At 37.9% G+C, this 20,459-nt stretch overlaps 1 protein-coding gene across 2 annotated transcripts; it reads left to right on the top strand.

Moving 5' to 3' along the window:
• Nucleotides 1-2,058: 2,058 nt before the first annotated feature.
• LOC117330448 lies at nucleotides 2,059-20,207 on the top strand. 2 transcript variants are annotated; one of them, XM_033888748.1, is made up of 7 exons: nucleotides 2,059-2,271; nucleotides 13,532-13,637; nucleotides 14,717-14,874; nucleotides 16,940-16,964; nucleotides 17,188-17,215; nucleotides 17,426-17,822; nucleotides 19,274-20,207. In XM_033888748.1, exons 1-7 carry the CDS (start codon nucleotides 2,217-2,219, stop codon nucleotides 19,285-19,287), a joined length of 783 nt encoding a protein of 260 aa, XP_033744639.1. In that variant the 5' UTR covers nucleotides 2,059-2,216; the 3' UTR covers nucleotides 19,288-20,207. The 2 variants fall into 2 exon arrangements, with proteins under 2 accessions (XP_033744639.1, XP_033744629.1); XM_033888738.1 differs by lacking the exon at nucleotides 19,274-20,207 and having other exon boundaries at nucleotides 17,426-17,883.
• Nucleotides 20,208-20,459: the final 252 nt, after the last annotated feature.

Consider the following 20,459-nt stretch of genomic DNA (forward strand, 5'->3'; position numbering starts at 1 on the left):
AGGAAAGCAACAAAAGTCAGGTAACACAGAAGGCATGCAACACAGAGGGTAGGCAACAAAGAAGGCAGGCAACACAGGAGACAAGCAACACAGAAGGAAGACAACAAAGAAGACAAGCAACACAGAAGGAAGGTAACACAGAAGACAAGCAACACATAAGACAGTCAAAACAGTCGGCAGGTAACAGACGCCAAGCAACACAGAAGGAATGCAACACAGAAGGGCAGAAGGCTAGCAACACACAAGACAAACAACACAAACGAAAGGCAACACAGAAGGCAAGGCAACACCGAATGTTAACAACACAGAAGGCAAAGCAGAACAGAGGACAGGCAACACAGAAGGCTGATAACACAGAAGGTAGGCAACACACATGACAGGCAACACACAGGCAAACAGCAAACGGTACGCAGAATGGATGACCTTTTTGAGTTCGTTGAAAATAAATATAGCGTAGAGAACAATTTAGGGGGGAAAAAACAGACCGGATCTCGCGCTTCCGTCTTGTTTTTTTTTTTTTTTTTTTATCTCTCTGGATTAGCCTGGTTATGAAAATATACACGGAAGTAGAATGAACAATGTTCAAATAATTAAAACAGGCAATATTGTTTTGAATATATAATGAGCTCGGTTATTCAAGGTTTTATCTATAACACTCTGACACACTAACGTGTGTAACAAGAGGTCACATATATATATAACAATATGATACATGGCGTACACTTATACAATCTTACAATATTCTATACAATATATATTTGTGATAATTACAAAGAACATTAAAGAATTAGAGATTATCGTACGTCGACTACTCTCAGATACACGTTTACCTGTAAGAGGTTGATAGTATCACAGATACACGTTTACCTGTAAGAGGTTGATAGTATCACAAATACACGTTTTCCTGTAAGAGGTTGATAGTATCACAAATACACGTTTTCCTGTAAGAGGTTGGTAGTACCACAGATACACGTTTACCTGTAAGAGGTTGATAATATTACAGATACACGTTTACCTGTAAGAGGTTGATAGTACCACATATACACGTTTACCTGTAAGAGGTTGATAGTATCACAGATACACGTTTACCTGTAAGAGGTTGATAGTATCACATATACACGTTTACCTGTAAGAGGTTGATAGTATCACAGATAAACGTTTACCTGTATGACATTGATAGTATCACAGATACACGTTTACCTGAATGACGTTGATAGTATCACAGAAACACGTTTACCTGTAAGAGGTTGATTGTATCACAGATACACGTTTACCTGTAAGAGGTTGATGGTATCACAGATACACGTTTACCTGTATGACGTTGATAGTATCACAAATACACGTTTACCTGTAAGAGGTTAATAGTACCACAGACACACGTTCACCTGTAAGAGGTTGATAGTACCACAGATACACGTTTACCTGGAAGAGGTTGATAGTATCATAGATACACGTTTACCTGTAAGAGGTTGATAGTATCACAGGTACTCGTTCACCTGTAAGAGGTAGGTAGTACCACAGGTACACGTTCACCTGTAAGAGGTTGATAGTATCACAGATACACGTTTACCTGTAAGAGGTTGATAGTATCACAGATACACGTTTACCTGTAAGAGGTGATTAGTCTTCTCTTTATTATCTAATAACGATTCACTAAACAAAGGATATGTTTGTCACTCATTTTTTAATGTCTTATTTTAATTGTATTTAGATGTAAATTGTATCTTACATTGTATATCAACATATAGGAACACAAACGTTGAGTTTTCACCTGGAGGGCATATAATTTGTCAACAAATGACATTACCAATTATAAAAACAAGGGATTATATATTTGCCTTTCGGTGTAAGAATCAACGTCAATATATTCTATAAGAGTAAAGTATATGTTAACCCATATACATATACAAATGAATGTATTACTCATTAAATGTGCATATACCATAACCCGCATGCCCTGACGTCAAATTATCGTTTATGTTGACATGTATATGGCCGCGTCCGTCGAACCGTGACAATCAACCAGTCAAAAACGTCGTTACAAAACGTACACGGTAATCGTGGCTCGCCTTCGATTGCACACACAGCTAGGAGTTTCGTTTCGTATACATTGTCCATCACTATAGTCACATGGTTTCTTGCAAACCCACCTGTTTTAAAACAAGCTAATAAGGATTTTGGTAATTAATCTGGAAGACAATTATCAAAACAAAAGCATGGATTACACGAAAATACTTCTGGAAATTATTGTATTCATGCTTCTTCCGCAAGGTAAGTAAATTTTTATAACGCCGATAACTGCAGGCGTACTAACGATTAATGACATCTGTTGTTTTGTTTGTAGATGCGGTATCCCTGTGGCCAGATGTCGCATATATGCCTTAATTATCTGTAGGGTCCTGTACATTCACTTGAGTATGTCTAGTGCTGACAGATGCGCTACTTATTGATGATTAACAGAGCATTCACGAATTCTGAGACTTCTGTAAAGGGTTAGAGGTTTTCTAAAACCAATACAAATTTCATAAAAGAGATCTGTATTTCCGGATTTTAAAAATCTTCCAATGCCTGGTTAAAATCGAAAACGATCCTGAAATAAGGTATTATTACGAGTGATTGACGTTGTTTAACAATGTGACCGAGATGGCTGATGAATTTACCAGAATTGATACAATACATTTTAGTAGATATCTTATTAAAAACAATCATAGTGATGGGACAGTTTGATAATGCATCTTTAGTTGTCTAAACAATAATCAGTATAATTGTTTGGAGGACTACATTAATAGAAGTTCTAATGTTTTGAATGTGTTTTATGAAGTAGCTCACATTCATCATGTCCTTTTTATACATAAAATGTCACAAGGCACAAATGTTTGTCAGGACGTATCTACCGCAATTAATGTAAACCAACTAAGACCCTTTCTACACGAATGGCGTCGAGAGAAAATGACCTATGACCCTTTATACACTAAATCAAATATCAATTAATAAGGTCCAGCAGACACACAGACACACATGTTACACATAGATACTTTCTACTTCTGATCATGACCTTGCAATCCTTACTCCCCGAACTTCTTGAAGTTAAATAAGAGTTAACCTCTGTTAAGTGTCGTAAAAGACAATCGATCGTTAAAATTTCCATAGCGACATTTCTCTTCAGTACTTAAAGTCTTTTATGACTTTTCGTATCCCCCTTACTTGTCTGTTCTGAAACATTAGACTCGGAATCCAATAATTCCTTGTTTTAAGGGGAATGGGTTGTTTCTAATGAAATGTCTACTCAGAAGTGACATTATAGAGTATTACCAGACACTTTTTATGACGTCTGGTACTGTAGTTATACCTGTTGTAGAAGAATTTATTGTAAACTTGCAGTAAGTAGCGACAGTCCTCGCATGTTGGAAATAATGTCTGCGAAATAGAATAAGGACTACTGATGGTAAGGCTACTATTTGACATTCAAACAACGAGAAATGTGGTGCTGAAAATTGTATACGCAAATGCCTGTTCGATTATACAAGATGGTTATCATTCGGTATTTTTCCAAGGTGGTCAATATAAAACTACACAGTGGTATAAATGGGCACTAACTCTCTGGGAAGCAACCAATGGATAGACAGGCGTACTTCGGAGGGGCATTGTTTATTATGTCATTAAACGGCAATAGTATAGTTAAACAGGTTTTGTGTAAGAACAATTTTACCGGGAAGACTTGGTATGTTATAATAATACCTTTAAATGAAACATCTTGGTGATTAAAACAAAGCCGACGAGTATGAGTCATCGAGTGCCGTAATAAATTAGCATACCCACGAGCTAATTATTCCCGCAGTCACAGGTAATGAAAAATACAACACCGTGTTAATGTTATGGGGCTGTTAAAAAGTGACTCCGTCAGAGGACAGGCCGGTTTGTTTACTCCATCAGTCAATTTCTGTACATAACATTATTCTAATCTGTACGTTACGGTAAATGTTCTCAAAGTAGTTTTTACTAAAACAGCTTATTGAATTTTTTAAATGTTCAACATTTTAATGGTGATTTTTAACTTTAAAATGCTTTTTTCAGAGGGAAAATCTTTGTATTACTTCCAGTGTAAACAGGTTTTTTTTTCTAAAGAAAATTATCAAAAGCACGTGCTGTGGATAACAAATGTCAGAGGTTTAAATCAAGTGACGGTCCGGGACAATGTCGACGAACCGAATTATGTGTCTAACAAGGCTGAATGATACTGTCAATAATGTTTAGAGGTTTTTGAACCAGCGAGTCCAGGAATACGGTTGTTTTTGAAAGGAGTCCCCAAACAAAATCAATGAATCCCATGCAAGATCTATGCGTCTGTTTGCAATCATGCCTGGTCACATGACTTTCCATCGGGAAAGATAGAATTGGTATCGCTCTCTTTTTCTCTCTTTTAAAAAAGTTTTATGTCGGAAGTATTTTTTTTTTATCAAAGAACATTTTACATTTCGCTTTCAGTTCGAACATTGACCTATACGTAATGCAGTGATTTGAATTTTAAATAAATTAGTCCGTGACTGGATAAATAACGAGGTAAAACAGAATACCACGACAAGCGTTCGTTATAATGATGTTATACACGTGTGGAAAACACAAGCCGATTGATTAGTTATTTGGAGAATTTTAATACAAGGACGTTCCTTTGTAGCTTTTGAAGAATATGCTAAACGTTGGGACTTTATAAAAATACGGGTAGCGCATAGGTCTCATACAACTAATTCAGCCAATCAGTGGTGTTTGGTGTTTCACCTGAACCAAATCCCCGAAGAAAATGTGTTTCGTAGATTTGTAGCTGTTGTTTGAGTAAATAATAAATGAAATGGGTACTTTCTATACACGAGAATTAAGATTAGGGTGCTGAGATTTTGAAAATCAAAAATATACACTCTTGGTAGGAACAGAAAGGCGTAGGATTCTAGGTGAAAAAAGGCGAGAATATTCCCCAGGTGGGGGTTCCCCAGTCCACTGTAAATATCAGGGTTACTGTCTTCCAAGTACTGGTGTGCTCTAGTATGCTATTTAACCTATCCAATAACATAATTTTTCTGGTAGGAAAATCTTCAAACTTTAATATGATATAAGTTTCACAACATTTGAACTTCAAATGAGCGATTGATGTGATGGGAGTCATTGTTAATAACATAGAGTGAAATAATTAGTTGTGTGAGACCTAAGTAACTATCTTCTCTGTATCAACCACTACGAAGGACCGCCGTTTTGCATCCCTAAAACCCCGAGCTATCTGTCTATGGTGTTTTAAAGACTTCATTATGTGCCTCCTCCCGTGAGGGACAACCCCAGAATTACCCCGGCAGTCAGAAATATTACGACCTACAGATTACATCTGTCGACTTGGGATAGCAAAAACATCTAAACCAATTTAGAATTTTCTCAGAATGTCTAGCGAACGTAATCGTAGTCATGGAGCGGTTTATGAAATCCTGATGGATGAGAATTACAGAAAGTAATGGGAACTGGTTAACACAGTGGTGGTATGTTTAAACAAAAGGAGAGATTGACTATCAGTCTGTTACAGACCCCAATCCTCTCATACCAGAATACCATAATACAATATCTCAACTCCTCTCATACTAGAATACCATAGTACAATATCTCAACTCCTCTCATACTAGAACACCATAGTACAATATCTCAACTCCTCTCATACTAGAATACCATAGTACAATATCTCAACTCCTCTCACACTAGAATACCATAGTACAATATCTCACTCTCACACTAGAATACCATAGTACAATATCTCAACTCCTCTCATACTAGAATACCATAGTACAATATCTCAACTCCTCTCACACTAGAATACCATAGTACAATATCTCAACTCCATAGTACAATATCTCAACTCCTCTCACACTAGAATACCATAGTACAATATCTCACTCTCACACTAGAATACCATAGTACAATATATCAACTCCTCTCATACTAGAATACCATAGTACAACATCTCAACTCCTCTCACACTAGAATACCATAGTACAATATCTCGACTCCTCTCATACTAGAATACCATAGTACAATATCTCAACTCCTCTCATACTAGAATACCATAGTACAATATCTCAACTCCTCTCACACTAGAATACCATAGTACAATATCTCAACTCCTCTCACACTAGAATACCATAGTACAATATCTCACTCTCACACTAGAATACCATAGTACAATATCTCAACTCCTCTCACACTAGAATACCATAGTACAATATCTCAACTCCTCTCACACTAGAATACCATAGTACAATATCTCAACACAGTATTAAACTTATTGAAGTGTCATCAATTTGAAGAAACATTAAAAAGGAAGTCAAAGTCAACCCGTGCTATCTTAATGCAATTGAGCAATGGATCGCTCATATCATACAATTCCTCATACTAATTTCTTCCTGTGTCCTTTGGTGATGGATTCGAAAATATGTTTAATAGTATGTTCTAGTACTAACGATATTACAGATACAAGATTTTTCTGAGTTTAATCCTCTTTAAACTAGATGCTGCATTTCGTTAGGCAGAGAAAATACTTGATATTGTAATTGTAAGAACTTGTCTCTGTAACGAAATTTGTCGATGTTTGAGAAACTGTGTTGCTCTTAACTAGTAACCTGATTTCGGATGGCATCCATAAGACGCATGAATGCCATCAGGTTAAAGGCAAATTAACGGATAGTGTTTAATGATAAGTGTAATGACTAACTGACGACAGTAAATACGATCAAACGTATCGTTATAACACGATCAAAACTGTCTTCTTCTCGTCTAGCCATCTGAAGTTCATCGCGCCGCGTAGGAAACTCCTCACCGTATCCGATTTATGCTTTGTTTAATACCTGTGAACCTGGTGAACAACAAAGACATTCTACAGTTATCACAGTAACCGTCTGACACTACTCTAATATATATATATATATATCTGTTATTACTTACAATATCACCTAAAGCCCGTAACTGATTTTACGGCTGGGAGACTATTTGCCAAAAACTATTACACTAATTGTAATGTGACGTATTCGTCCCCACGGGCAGTCGACTGTCTCTCTGCCCTGACGGTGTTGATGATGGATAGGGATTGGAGGTGGGGCAGTCTAGCGACCTCGGTCAGTAACCAGCTGTACGCCTACAACACACTGCAAATATATAGTGTTAATAAGTTAGAAATGTGTCGAGAGGGTGCCACTGATTTCGGAACTCATCTAGACCAAAGAATGAACTCGATGCGCTACAAATTGACAAACATGGGCGTTTGTTGGTAAGACACACAGGGGCTTGGCACGATTTTCCAAATGATAGTCTATATATATATGTATATAGTATATATATATAGACTATCATTTGGAAAATCGTGCCAAGCCCCTGTGGTAAGACACACAATGAATTGCCAATCTCCGGTTATATATATATAGTATGTCTCTGTCAATGTGTAAAACTCGGAGATAAATGGGTGTTATTTCTCCTTTCCTGTTTGCTTCGAAAGTACATGTATGTTCAGTTTATGAGTTTTGGCTTAATGTACAATCTGAAATACTGATATTGATGCCAAAAATGCCCATTTTTCATCACCTAACAGTTATACAACATTTGATGCCGAGGATTTCGATCACCCAATACACTTAGATATAGAGAATAGCAATGGGTTGTACGTTAGAGATTATGGTTTATAGAGAACCTACAATGTGTAACCCTGGGGATTGTAATGAAATGTCTGTGTTAGGGAACTGTATGTGTAAGCAATTCTAAGATTACATGCTGTTAAATGTTTGCATGATGCCACTCGCAGACTGTCAGAACCACGTTTATTCACAAAGCTATAATTTTTACGAGAATATACTGTTCTATCCGCAGTTTTCAAAATGACCAAAGTGCCAACAGTGCTACACAACGGAACAAATAAAACAAAATCAAATAAACGAGTCTGAAAAATACAGAGATCAATCTCTAGTATTCAAGACAGTTTTATACTTTAATGAAGTCCATAAAGAAATGTAGGGGAGGGGCATTAAGTGTTACACATGTACGCCCGTCCCGTCAATAACTCCGAACGAAATAGCTCGAGAACCCCTTAACGGATTTGGTTCCTCTTTTTACGATTGTGTCATAAAAGCAAGGTCAACACCTGATCACATTCTGGTGGTCATTGGTCAAGGTTAAATGGTCAAAGGTCACCTTCGACCTCTTTCTGCCCGAAAATTCATGGCTTACAGACGGTAGAGTCAATTCCAATTCCAATTATTTTTATTGCATTAGATGATTTCACAGCTCATATGCATACAAATACATTATACATATGGTGTACGGGACACTGTTTTTAATTAAGGATTAAACTGTCTTTTTTTGGTGTCTATGGTCGATATAGATGCCAGAGCTTTGCAAACAGAAGCACAATATGTATGACATGTTTGTTTATATTGGAGAATGGACAACATCATTACATTAATGTTTTTCTCAAATCATTTGCATCATAAACAAACTCAACAGACTTTACTCTTACATTTGTAGTACTGAAAAGCTGGACTAGTTTAAATGCAGATGTGTTTTTTTCAATAGCATCTTTTTAACTGGACACAATAAAACAAAATGAAATTCGTCCTCAATGTCATGATGAGGTCACATTGCATAAACGTTCACTCTTTTCTATATTTGCATAACGTCCTGATTCAATACACAAATTATGTGCTGATAACCTCTTTTTTGTCTTTTCTTTGTTATATACTTGGTCAAATAATATGCTGATAACCTCATTTTTGTCTTTTCTTTGGTATATACTTGGTCAAATAATGTGGTGATAACCTCATTTTTGTCTTTTCTTTGGTATATATACTTGGTCAAATAACGTGATGATAACCTCATTTTTGTCTTTTCTTTGGTATATACTTGGTCAAATAATGTTGTAAAACAACATGACTTACCATGTGTCTGTAGAAGTCACTGTCTCGTACGTACGTCACTGTGCTGCTCGAGCTATGTCTAATGGCAAAGTCGGACTCCGATACCTGCTACCATCCTTGGCGCTAATGTATATGACTATATATGGCCTGGTGGTTTTATCTCGTGTAGACACTGCCTATATCAGATAACTTGTGTTATAACACATCGTTCCACTCATTGGTAAACACTTTCCCATTTACCGACCGACATATCGACAACCACGATATCTTATCAGATTTATAATCCTTCTATGATGTCTAGTTTTTCCAGGTGATTAAATGAAGAGTCTTAAGGACCATAAAGATAGAGAAAGCAACCAAAAGGCTCAGAGAGACACCGTTTCACAGTCTTATTGGTCAACCACGTTATTTGCTGTTTTGTATCAAAAGACTAAATCACCGAGATCATTCCTAAGTTTGGGAGCCTCTCTTAACCTTTTTGTTGCTTTCCCTATCTTTCGGATTTTTTTTTCAATTTAAACATAATTCTATTGCCATAAATCAAAGAAAATAGCATCGGGCACAAGTGATACCGACATTATTAAAGCCCTCTCCCATGCAAGTACAAAGGTTCAACATTCGGGTCCTGAAAGCTTCCTTAACCAGTGTTTTAACGGAGTTGATAAATTCCGTCACTTCTGTGTGATCTTGACAGAAATATTGAACCCCCGAGGAAAGGGTATTTGAAGTTTCACGTGATGTTAACCTCTCTCGTTAAACAAGAATGAACCTGTGAAGTGTGCGAGAGAAAATGCGAGATGACATGTTACAGGGAATTCCCCGCGTGCGATGTGTTCCGTTTTGTTTTTTGATTTAAGGCCCTAATCCGCAGTATTTATCGGGGATTTACACGCTCCAGAAAAACAAATGGGCTAGAATAACTATAAACCATTTTTCAGTCTCCGTGTTCGATGAAAAGTGAAAAAGCCGGGTTAGATTAATAGATTTCCTGCCTCCCAGGCGTAATCCAATGTCAGTTACAAATTATCGGTCTCTTCCAGTCGGAATAACACGTCGGGCCAGTGTCTTAGTACGAGTTTTAAATACAACCCGGGTCCCCGCCCTCGAGATCGATATTTATTGTTAGTTATACTACATCTCTGTACTTCAGATTTTTTTGTCAACGTCTCGTGTCTCTCTTTGACCGGAAGTAGCGCATGCGCATCATGTACCAGCACTAAGAATGACGAGCACCATCAGCAATGTACTCTTAAAGATTAATGGCACAAAAGCGTTGTCAAGGGAACATATAACGGCGCCATCGATCTAGACCAAGTATTCACAGTTGATATATGTTCAGTACATTATTCGTTGTGGATTGAAATGTTCGAAACGAACTACCAACACATCCCTGAACACTAGCCAGTAGTATGTACAATCACTTAAATTAATATCCTGTTAAATCACATTATTCGCCCTTGTAATATTTTTGCATATGTCACTATTCTTATATACCTGTGAACGTTTTTCATTGGCTGCGCCAGTCAGATATCGATTGTGACGTCATAATGACGGTCTCCGTTTGATTAAGTCTTCCACATTTTGAATTTTAATCGTGTAATTACGTCATACAAAGTATTTTAACGCTCATTTTATATCAGACTTGATGAAACTCGTCTCGAAGTTTAAATTTTTTTCTCTAAAAACTCGCTTTCATAAAATCACATATGAATTAAAACTCATGTAAGCTTCTATATAAATGACATTGCCATAAGGCGTTGTTCTCGTAACAAATGACACAAAAACATGTGTATCGGTTCTTGTAAACCGAGTATAAAACAGTGTTAGTGGAATGTTTACCAACATGTCCACGCTATATCCGAAATGATTGACATGTGTCTGTCATCAGTGGCCAACACTCTCTGTAAACCGGGCGTCATACACGTGTATTTACAGCAGAACGTCGATTTACAACCAATAAATCTGACCCTCCCGTCATAATATCATTGACATAGCAAAACCTATCACATCTGTTCGTCTTTCTGGCGTTTTTCGAGGATATTTATCCTCTTAAGAATATATGCCTTTAGATTCCGGAACTTCCGGTAGTAATCTAACTTCTTGGAGAACATATAAAATCATTATATGCACACGTTGATAGTACAAAAATCACTTATATTAGGTACTATACCTCAGGAGAATTTAAGGATCATAGATGTGAACGAGACAATAATATGCTATAGATCCGTTATGTTGCCATGGCGTAGGCCTACTTGTCCGTCTGACGATAGTTTCTGCCACCGAGTTAAGGGCAATATTTAGGTACCGGAGTTTTGTTTTGTTTTGTTTTTAATGACCAAGTAATTAATAAGCAACTCTTGTCCTAAACGACATCAAGAAACCCTTCTTGACTGTGCATTGCAAATATTGAATCTGTTGAAGGTTTTATATCTAAAATTTGCTCATTTGCGACATGTAATATTGTCTGGCTATAGCGAATCAGCACAACCAGTCCATGATAAAGATAATGAGACACCTTGTGATATGAATTTTATAGACACTACATGTATTTGGTATTGAAGCTTTGAAATGTGCAAACATGCTAGTTTCTTTGAAGGTGACTAGAGTATGACCTTACGGGTTTGCCGGATGACTAGAGTATAACCTTGTGGGTTTGCCGGTTGTCTAGAGTATAACCTTGTGGGTTTGCCGGTTGTCTAGAGTATAACCTTGTGGGTTTGCCGGATGTCTAGATTATGACCTTGTGGGTTTGCCGGATGTTTTGAGTATGACCTCACGAGTTTGCCAGATGTTTTGAGTATGACCTTACGGGTTTGCCGGATGACTAGAGTATAACCTTGTGGGTTTGCCGGTTGTCTAGAGTATAACCTTGTGGGTTTGCCGGTTGTCTAGAGTATAACCTTGTGGGTTTGCCGGATGTCTAGCGTATGACCTTGTGGGTTTGCCGGATGACTAGAGTATGACCTCACGAGTTTGCCAGATGTTTTGAGTATGACCTTACGGGTTTGCCGGATGACTAGAGTATAACCTTGTGGGTTTGCCGGTTGTCTAGAGTATAACCTTGTGGGTTTGCCGGTTGTCTAGATTATGACCTTGTGGGTTTGCCGTATGTTTTGAGTATGACCTTACGGGTTTGCCGGGTGTCTTTAATATGACTTCACGGGTTTACCGGATGTCTTGAGTATGACATTGTGGATTTGCGGGATGTCTAGAGTATGACCTTACGGGTTTGCCGGATGTCTTGAGTATGACCTTGTGGATTTGCGGGATGTCTAGAGTATGACCTTACGGGTTTGCCGGTTGTCTTGAGTATGACCTAACGGGTTTGCTGGATGTCTAGAGTATGACCTTGTGGGTTCGCCTGATGACTAGTGTATGACCTTACGGGTTTGCCGGGTGTCTTTAATATGACTTCACGGGTTTACCGGATGTCTAGAGTATGACCTTACGGGTTTGCCGGATGTCTTGAGTATGACCTTACTGGTTTGCGGGATGTCTTGAATATAACCTTACGGGTTTTCGGGCCGTCTAGCGTATGACCTTGTGTGTTCGCCGGATGACTAGTGTATGACCTTATGGGTTTGCCGGCTGTCTTGAGTAAGACCTTGTTGGTTCGCCGGATGACAAGTGTATGATGACCTTGTGGGTTTGCATGATGTCTTTAGTATGACCTTATGGCTTTGCCTGATGCCATGAGTATGACCTTGTGGGTTCGCCGTATGAGTAGTGTATGACCTTGTGGGTTTGCTGGATGTCTTTAGTATGACCTTGTGGGTTTGCCTGATGCCTTGAGTATGACCTTGTGGGTTTGCCGGATGTCTTGAGTATGACTTTACGGGTTTGCCGGATGTCTTGAGAATGACCTTACGGGTTTGCCGGATGTCTTGAGTATGACCTCACGGGTTTGCGGGATGACTAGAGTATGACCTTACGGGTTTGCTGGATGTCTAGAGTATGACCTTGTGAGTTCGCCGGATGACTAGTGTATGACCTTGTGGGTTTGCCAGATGTCTTGAGTATGACCTTACGAGTTTGCGGGATGTCTAGAGTAAGACCTTGTTGGTTCGCCGGATGACTAGTGTATGACCTTGTGGGTTTGCCGGATGTCTTGGGTATGACCTTGTGGGTTTGCCGGATGTTTTGAGTATGACCTTGTTGGTTTGCCGGATGTCTTGAATATGGCCTTACGGGTTTTCCGGAAGTCTTGAGTATGATCTTGTGGGTTGGCCGGATGAGTAGTGTATGACCTTGTGGGTTTGCTGGATGTCTTTAGTATGACCATGTGGGTTTGCCTGATGCCTTGAGTATGACCTTGTGGGTTTACTGGATGTCTAGAGTATGACCTTGTGGGTTTGCCTGATGTCTTTAGTATGACCTTGTGTGTTTGCCTGACGCCTTGAGTATGACCTTGTGGGTTTGCCGGATGACTAGAGTATGACCTTACGGGTTCGATTACTATAGTTTAACCTTTTAATGGACCTAATGTATCAAGACTTTCCCTAACACTCTTCCATAGGGACTTCAACGGACATTAAGAACATCGTGTCATGGCTACCAATACCTTCTCTGACGTAAAAGATGTGTGTGCTCTTTTGTTACAGGTGTATGGTGCTATGACAAGGCGCTGCTGGGGATAATCGCGTCCTCTGTTGTAGCCGGTGTCTTCTTCATCCTTATAGTTGTCATGGCCATCCTGGTCACCATTTGGTAAGTGATGACCACTTTATATTTATCTAATTACAATGGTGTGATATATAATAACGAGTTCGCCGCCCAATCTTAGCACAAGGATCTTAGAATTCGTTACTTGTTCATTTCCCCTCGTGTTTGAGAAAGAAAAAAATACCCCTCCCCTCCAATTCATCATATCAGTATAGTGAGAATATAGGAATTGATGTAATTTTACCAAGTGTTGACAGACACACCTAAGGCGTAATGTCATTAACACATCGAGGTAGGTCCAAATCCATCCTCAATTCTATTCGAGTTTTAACATTTCTAATCTATTTGAAGGGATCCTTTCCTTAGTTTTAATTTGGACTATAAATCTATATCGGTTTATTTCATTATTGAATCCACACTTTCAATGAACATAATCATCATGTTCCGTTTTTGTTCAGAATTAAATTACCTCACTCACAATAAATATCCCTCCTTTATAATGCTCATCAATTATGGAAATATAACATACGCACTTTATCAAGACTTTTAATTAAACAAAATTTATATGTTTTATTATTAACTATGTATCATTTCTGACATGCAAAGATAGATACACCGATACATCTTTTGGACATGGATTGATGCATATTAATTTATTCGTCATGCGTAATTTATAAGTTTAAATAAAGATCTTCAACATTTTAATCTAATTGATTGCTATGGAGACAGGCAATACACAAAGAGGTTTACTATAGGTAACTTTAATTCGATTTCCCATTTCCCGTCCTTTTTTCTTTGCACTAGGTATATTTCTGTCATAAATATAACTTTTTGTTTGTGAAAATGACACTGAAGAGACTGTTTTGGCATTTGAGTAGAGCCTGCTCTGTCCAACCATCAAATGTGTGATTAATGACACTCAAAGGTCGGGTTGCTTCTACTTCCGGTAACATACAACGGTGTACGTTTGTTTTCTAATTGATAAAGCATGAGAAGTATCACTAATTGTAGTTTAGTTTGTACCAAAACCAAAGCAGCAGGCGACTGAACACAAACCTGATGATTTATGTGTCGTGTGCAGATATAATGCAACATTGTTTTGAATGTTCTGAATCATTTAACAGGGAGGATATCGAGATAGCGAAAGGAAAGGTCAAGATTCCCCGACATAGATACAATCGCTTCCGAGTCCACACTCCGGACAGTTCGATTTCTACGGACCACACTATAGAGATGACCGGTGTACCAATTTGGGCTGGGGTTCCGCCACCAGCTTGGAGAGGTACGTGTTCCGAAAAACAGAAGTGTCATGTTATGTATAGTACTTTAGTAAAAAATGTACAATTGTATATTTCTTTTGTTCTGTAAACATCTTGATTGCTTCGCGGGAGCCAGGAGGTCCAGAGACACGGTAATATTTATTTGGTTTAATATTCTGTTGAATATTGATCAATCGATAGACGTTTATCGATGATACAAGTGCCAAGTAGGATACTCATACAATCCCAAAGAGATAATGTCTCTTTCTATACCATATCTATGTAAGTATGAGTAGTAATAAGGACAAGGCAATGTGTTCAAAATACAAGAAAAACTATTTATACATAAGTGGAGAAAATCTGATAGGGATTCAGCTGAATATATAGCGTTTGCATTAAATTTGAAATTGAACGTGAAATGTTTCTAATAGGAAATGAAATTATGATGAAATAAATGAAATAAAACCTATTTATTACATTTTTACCAGTGAAATATCAAAAGTTATTCATTCTATAAAAGTGATATTTTTCATTTGCTGATTTGACCAATCAAATTAATGATTAGAAAATACCAAAATAATTGACCAATCAGAAAGCCCGACATATATGTCAGCACCTGGACGGGGGAACTACCTTCTTTGTATGCAAACTTTTGCTGTCGGCCTAGTAAGCATACGGGGTAGGTTTTTCGTTGATAAAAAAAGTAATAAACAGAATATCTAAGAGTGTCTTCAGTAATACCAAATATATTTCACGAGTGGGGCTAATATTTTGATATTTTTCACGAGTGCGCAGCACTGAAGACACTTTTAGATATCCTCTATGTAATGTGTGAGAACGATCACATACCACTCAGATCAAGACGATCAATACCGCACTGCGGCCTGAACATTTCCGAGAAACGCAGCGGGGACGTGGTCAAATTGGACGATTATGTAGTTTTCACGTTCATTTGACATCCTGATTACGTCGCTGTCAGGTTAATTACCACGTACATTATCTCGCACAATACATTCTTACTACGTCCAAAATATCTACGATTGCACCACACACCTACCACGTTATCATTAGTTGACGTGCTGCTTTTCCGTCTTAACTAGTAGTCGATCATAATGACCAAATTACAGTCTTCCTTTCAACATAAGCCAACGGCCAACCCAACAAAGCATATGTTGTCTTCTAGACCTCCTTCTTCTCGTCATCAAAAGTGCAGTTTTAGCTATAAAGTAGAACCTGTTGTCTTTGAATAAGAACAAGGCGCAGAGGAACTTCTTGATTCAACAGGAATTCAACTCAAACCCAATATTTTATAGCCGATTCTCTGGACGTGCCATAGACGCAGAGAGAACCTGTTATAGACTTGTCAAGCGTAGTAAGCACCGTCTGAACGTATTGACAACCTAATGTGGTTATCAATGACGTGGAATGGGCGTGCTATTGTCAAGTGTAAGGATGTCGTAATGAAAACTGCATTGATGTAGCAGTCAGTGACAACACACCGATAACAATATCAATCCTTTTTGTCTGCACTACTCTTCTACTACGTCAACGAAGTCCTAATTAGGTTTTGGTTACGCCACGAAAACGCCTATGCCGTCCTTTTAAGCATTGGTGTCATTTTTTTTTTAGTTTCATCGGGGTATGAAACAAATTTTGTTTGCAAACTGTATGAATCCGTCTTACAGAAGTTTGCAAACAAAATTCGACCAATCACATTTGAGTATTTACCATGAAAACAAAGAAAAAATTAATCATATAAGGTTATTTTTTGTTTTAGTTTTTTTAACATCAAAGTAAGTCAACGTCAATAAAGACCCTGACTGTTAAAAGGACGTTAAACAAAACAAACCACAACAAAGATACCATATTCCTATGTCCTATCTGTTCTTACTACTTGTACATGTTCCTACTACATTCTCGTTGCGTTCTCCAAATTTTTTCATGACGCGGTTTGGCGTAGTGGGAGCGAGGCTGAGTGTGATGGGGTTTAAGTACGTCATGGTATTCTGATCATCTCAGTTAATACTTTGACATATCGACCAATCAGTTATATTTGTGTTTAATTGTCTAGTTTATTTCTATTTACAGAGGCAGAATCCATCCCAATCCCAAGGTGAGTACTATAGACACTCATTTACATTACGTTAGATTGAGTAAACAATTGATTACAATATCCAGTTGTAACACGATTATATATCGATATCGGATGTATTGATACCCCAAGGCTCGTCGTCTTGTTGGCCTAACAATAAATACATCCCACGGACATTACATTATGACTTTTTAAACGTGTAGTCTTATAAGTAAGGTGAATGAGGTACTGATTTCTTTTTCAGTGACCATAGCCATGCAGAAGACCAGGTGGTATGTATTTCTTTATAATCACGATGATCATCATCAAATCAGTAAATTATTTGTGTTTTCCATAACGCTGAATTAGCTTTCTTCATTATATGTAACATTAAACAATTTTGATGAAAATGGATCAAGGGGAACAACTCTTACTGTCAGACTAAAAATCCCAGAATCCACACAAGTATCACGAAGTATCATGACTTCGTTATCATATTGCAGGAAAGAGAATTTTATTTCACGCAAAGAACGTCTGGTGAATCGCAACACGATCCCGCCGTGATCATATCGGAACCCAGCGAGGACCACGGCCATCAGACCGGATACGATTACCGTGGGTCCTCAAAACGAACTTCCAGTTCCACAAATAGGCTTTCTGCATCGACAAATCGTCATTCTGGTTCAACTCATAGGGTCTCTGGCGCTACCGCGAATACCACACTCCCATCGAGTGCCAGAAATAATCACGGAGCATACTCGGCTGCACGACTGTCCAATTCAAATTTGTCACGTGCACACTCAGAAGTACTTTTGGTTCCCGGAAGTGAAATGATGATGGACAGCCATCACACTGGCTCCATAGCAACTCTGGATCGTATGACAGAAACACATGAAAAAGGTAACATGTTCCTATGAAACGACACACGCGTGGATGAATTAAAATTAATTTAGAAACATAACTATCGTCCTCATTTTTAGCCCACCATCATCAGATTGTGGTATGTTCAAATCGCCCTACGTCCATGGTCCGTCTGACTATTTTTGGTAAAAACTAATGGACAAATCTAAAGATGCACATATTCAAGTTTGAGACTAATCAGAGTAACAAGATGAGTGACAGGTGCCAATCTTGGATTTTGACTGCTGATGTTTGTTATCGCAGTGTCTAAGGAAGTTCTGGGTCGTTTCTCAAATATTATTTGAATGTTTTGCTTGATTGTTTGCCTTTTAGCTTCATTAGACAAACAACAAGGATAGCAGGTAGCCACTTTGGATTTTCATATTTTCTATTCAAGAATTAGGATATGTTTTTTTTTTTTAATTTCGTCTGTAGAATTACTTTTGTCACGAGTTGTGCATATTTGATTTGAAGACTGATCGGAATAAAATGACCGACGAATGACCATATTGTTGAACTTGTTAACACATACATATGTAATTAATTCGTTATTGACTATCAATACAACAGATAATTAAGACAAAATAGGAAGGTATAGAACAGATCATTGACCGCATTATTGGGAATGTCTTGAAGGGTAACCATGGCAACCAGAAAAAAAAATCTTTGTGTTGAATTAGACAAACGATTGGTCATTAATCATTTATTTCACGGAAGGTTTACTACCTGTTCAAACCAGCATTCCTCAGTCGGCCCTTACCCAGCCAAGATATATATTTGTACGTGGCTTTATTTTGTATTTCCGTTTTTCAGTGATACACTGAAACCCATGATTATCGTCATGTCAAAATTAAGAGAACAGATTGTTCTCTTCTGCGAATATAAACAGAGCTAATAAATATGAATAGGGACACTTAAATGACAAGGGTCTACCGACAATATCACGTGACACTAGCTCAGGGACCCGAACTGTTAGCCTAGCTAAATTTGGTTATGATGGTTATGTGTTACGTAGAAGGAATTAAATTAACATTCGGCTGAAATGACATCCTCTGTTTGATACGTAAATGTATTTAAACGATTCCTGACACCTCTGGGAGCTAGGTGTCTCATTTTTAATATATTTCCAATTTCAACTGGGAAACTCCTGAAATTCAATAAAATGAATTTTATATCGGAGGTTTGATTATATTTGATGACACTAACTAATCTTCCATTTTACCGATACCAACACAGGAAATCGTACTAGATATTCTGCGGATAGTTTTTTTTGTATGGCTTTGTCTTTTACAGTTTTCTCTCGGTTTAAGTTACGTATATTGCCGCTTTAATATAGAAAGATGTCAGGTGGATGATCAACTCCTAATTACATTAAATCCCGAAATATTGGTTAATAATCACTCCTAAATCCACAAAGTATGTGTTGTTATATTATTTATCTTATTTTGTAGTTACGTCATTCTGATTTGGAAGTTCCTCCGGAAAACTTGACGGAATACGTTTTGTCTCTTGTAATCTCCCTCATTAGGGAGCAGTGCTACAAATTACACATACAATGTATATAACATCCTACTGGAAAGTGTTTCCAATGACTATCGGAAGGTATCGACATGACAAAAAGCATTGTCATATGAACGCTTTTGATATTGCTATGCGACAATGTCTCCATAAAATTAGGAACAAACATTTGTTTTTCTGGATAAATCAGGAATTGAAAATTGAAAATGGTTCGATTTCCGAAAGCAAATGTCCAGAAGGTGAATATTTAGACTGCGTCCTGATCAAAGAGTTTCCCCAGTTTTTAGAATCAGGAATTACCATTTTACTGGTTACTATCGACTTACAGAGCCGCCCCAAACGAATCGGATTTCCATGTAGGCGGTGTCCCTCCAATATTTAATGTACCGATAAACAGCGTCAACACCCGACCAGATTTACCGAACATGAGGTGAAGTGTTAACTTGGTAACCACCACTATCCAACATGATGGACGTCAACAATTGTGGTAACAATCCAAAGACAGATTCGACATCTCAAACTTTGTCGTGATTTGGCGACAGAAATGTGATGACTATGATGTGTTAGACACAGACGAGTCCTGATGTTACAGATGAGTCCGGATGTTACACTTGACGGAGGTTCGGATTTAACAAAATTCCACTGTAAACAGTATTTGGATGAATTATTGTCGAAATGATTATCAGTGCTAAGAAAACAACGCGTACCTGTGGGGATCACCAAAGGATCGGCGATTCTACAGCCCAAATATAGATCCCCATATGCATGGTGGTGGACTTGTGGTCGTTGTTGTCTTGTTACGTTGTGGATGGTTAGCTGATAACTTTAATACGTCACAGGAGCAAATGATGACCGATTGGTATCGAGTAACAAGTCACATTTGATTTCATAGAAAGAGACGGGAGTGGAAACGAGAAAATAGAACATATAGGTGGCGAATTATTTCCATTCGGGGGAACAGGTATCTCTAAAAATGAGGAAGGACGGAAATGGAGGGGGGCAAATGAAGCAGTGTATGAAATCGAATGTTTTTCATTAGAATATTTCATTAATTTTATTAGATGTATTTGTCTCTTGTTAAAAGTACCAATATTATATATAATTATTACCAATATCACA

Source organism: Pecten maximus, chromosome 1 (assembly GCF_902652985.1).
Source record: "Pecten maximus chromosome 1, xPecMax1.1, whole genome shotgun sequence".
NCBI classification, from domain to species: domain Eukaryota; kingdom Metazoa; phylum Mollusca; class Bivalvia; order Pectinida; family Pectinidae; genus Pecten; species Pecten maximus.

What these genes read in the sequence shown, in the direction of transcription:
- LOC117330448 (XM_033888738.1), top strand. Translation starts at nt 2,217, where the DNA reads ATGGATTACACGAAAATACTTCTGGAAATTATTGTATTCATGCTTCTT. An exon ending in GCCATCCTGGTCACCATTTG is followed by an intron (nt 13,638 to 14,716) that starts GTAAGTGATGAC and finishes ATCATTTAACAG; the next exon opens with GGAGGATATCGAGATAGCGA. An exon ending in GAATCCATCCCAATCCCAAG is followed by an intron (nt 16,965 to 17,187) that starts GTGAGTACTATA and finishes TTTCTTTTTCAG; the next exon opens with TGACCATAGCCATGCAGAAG.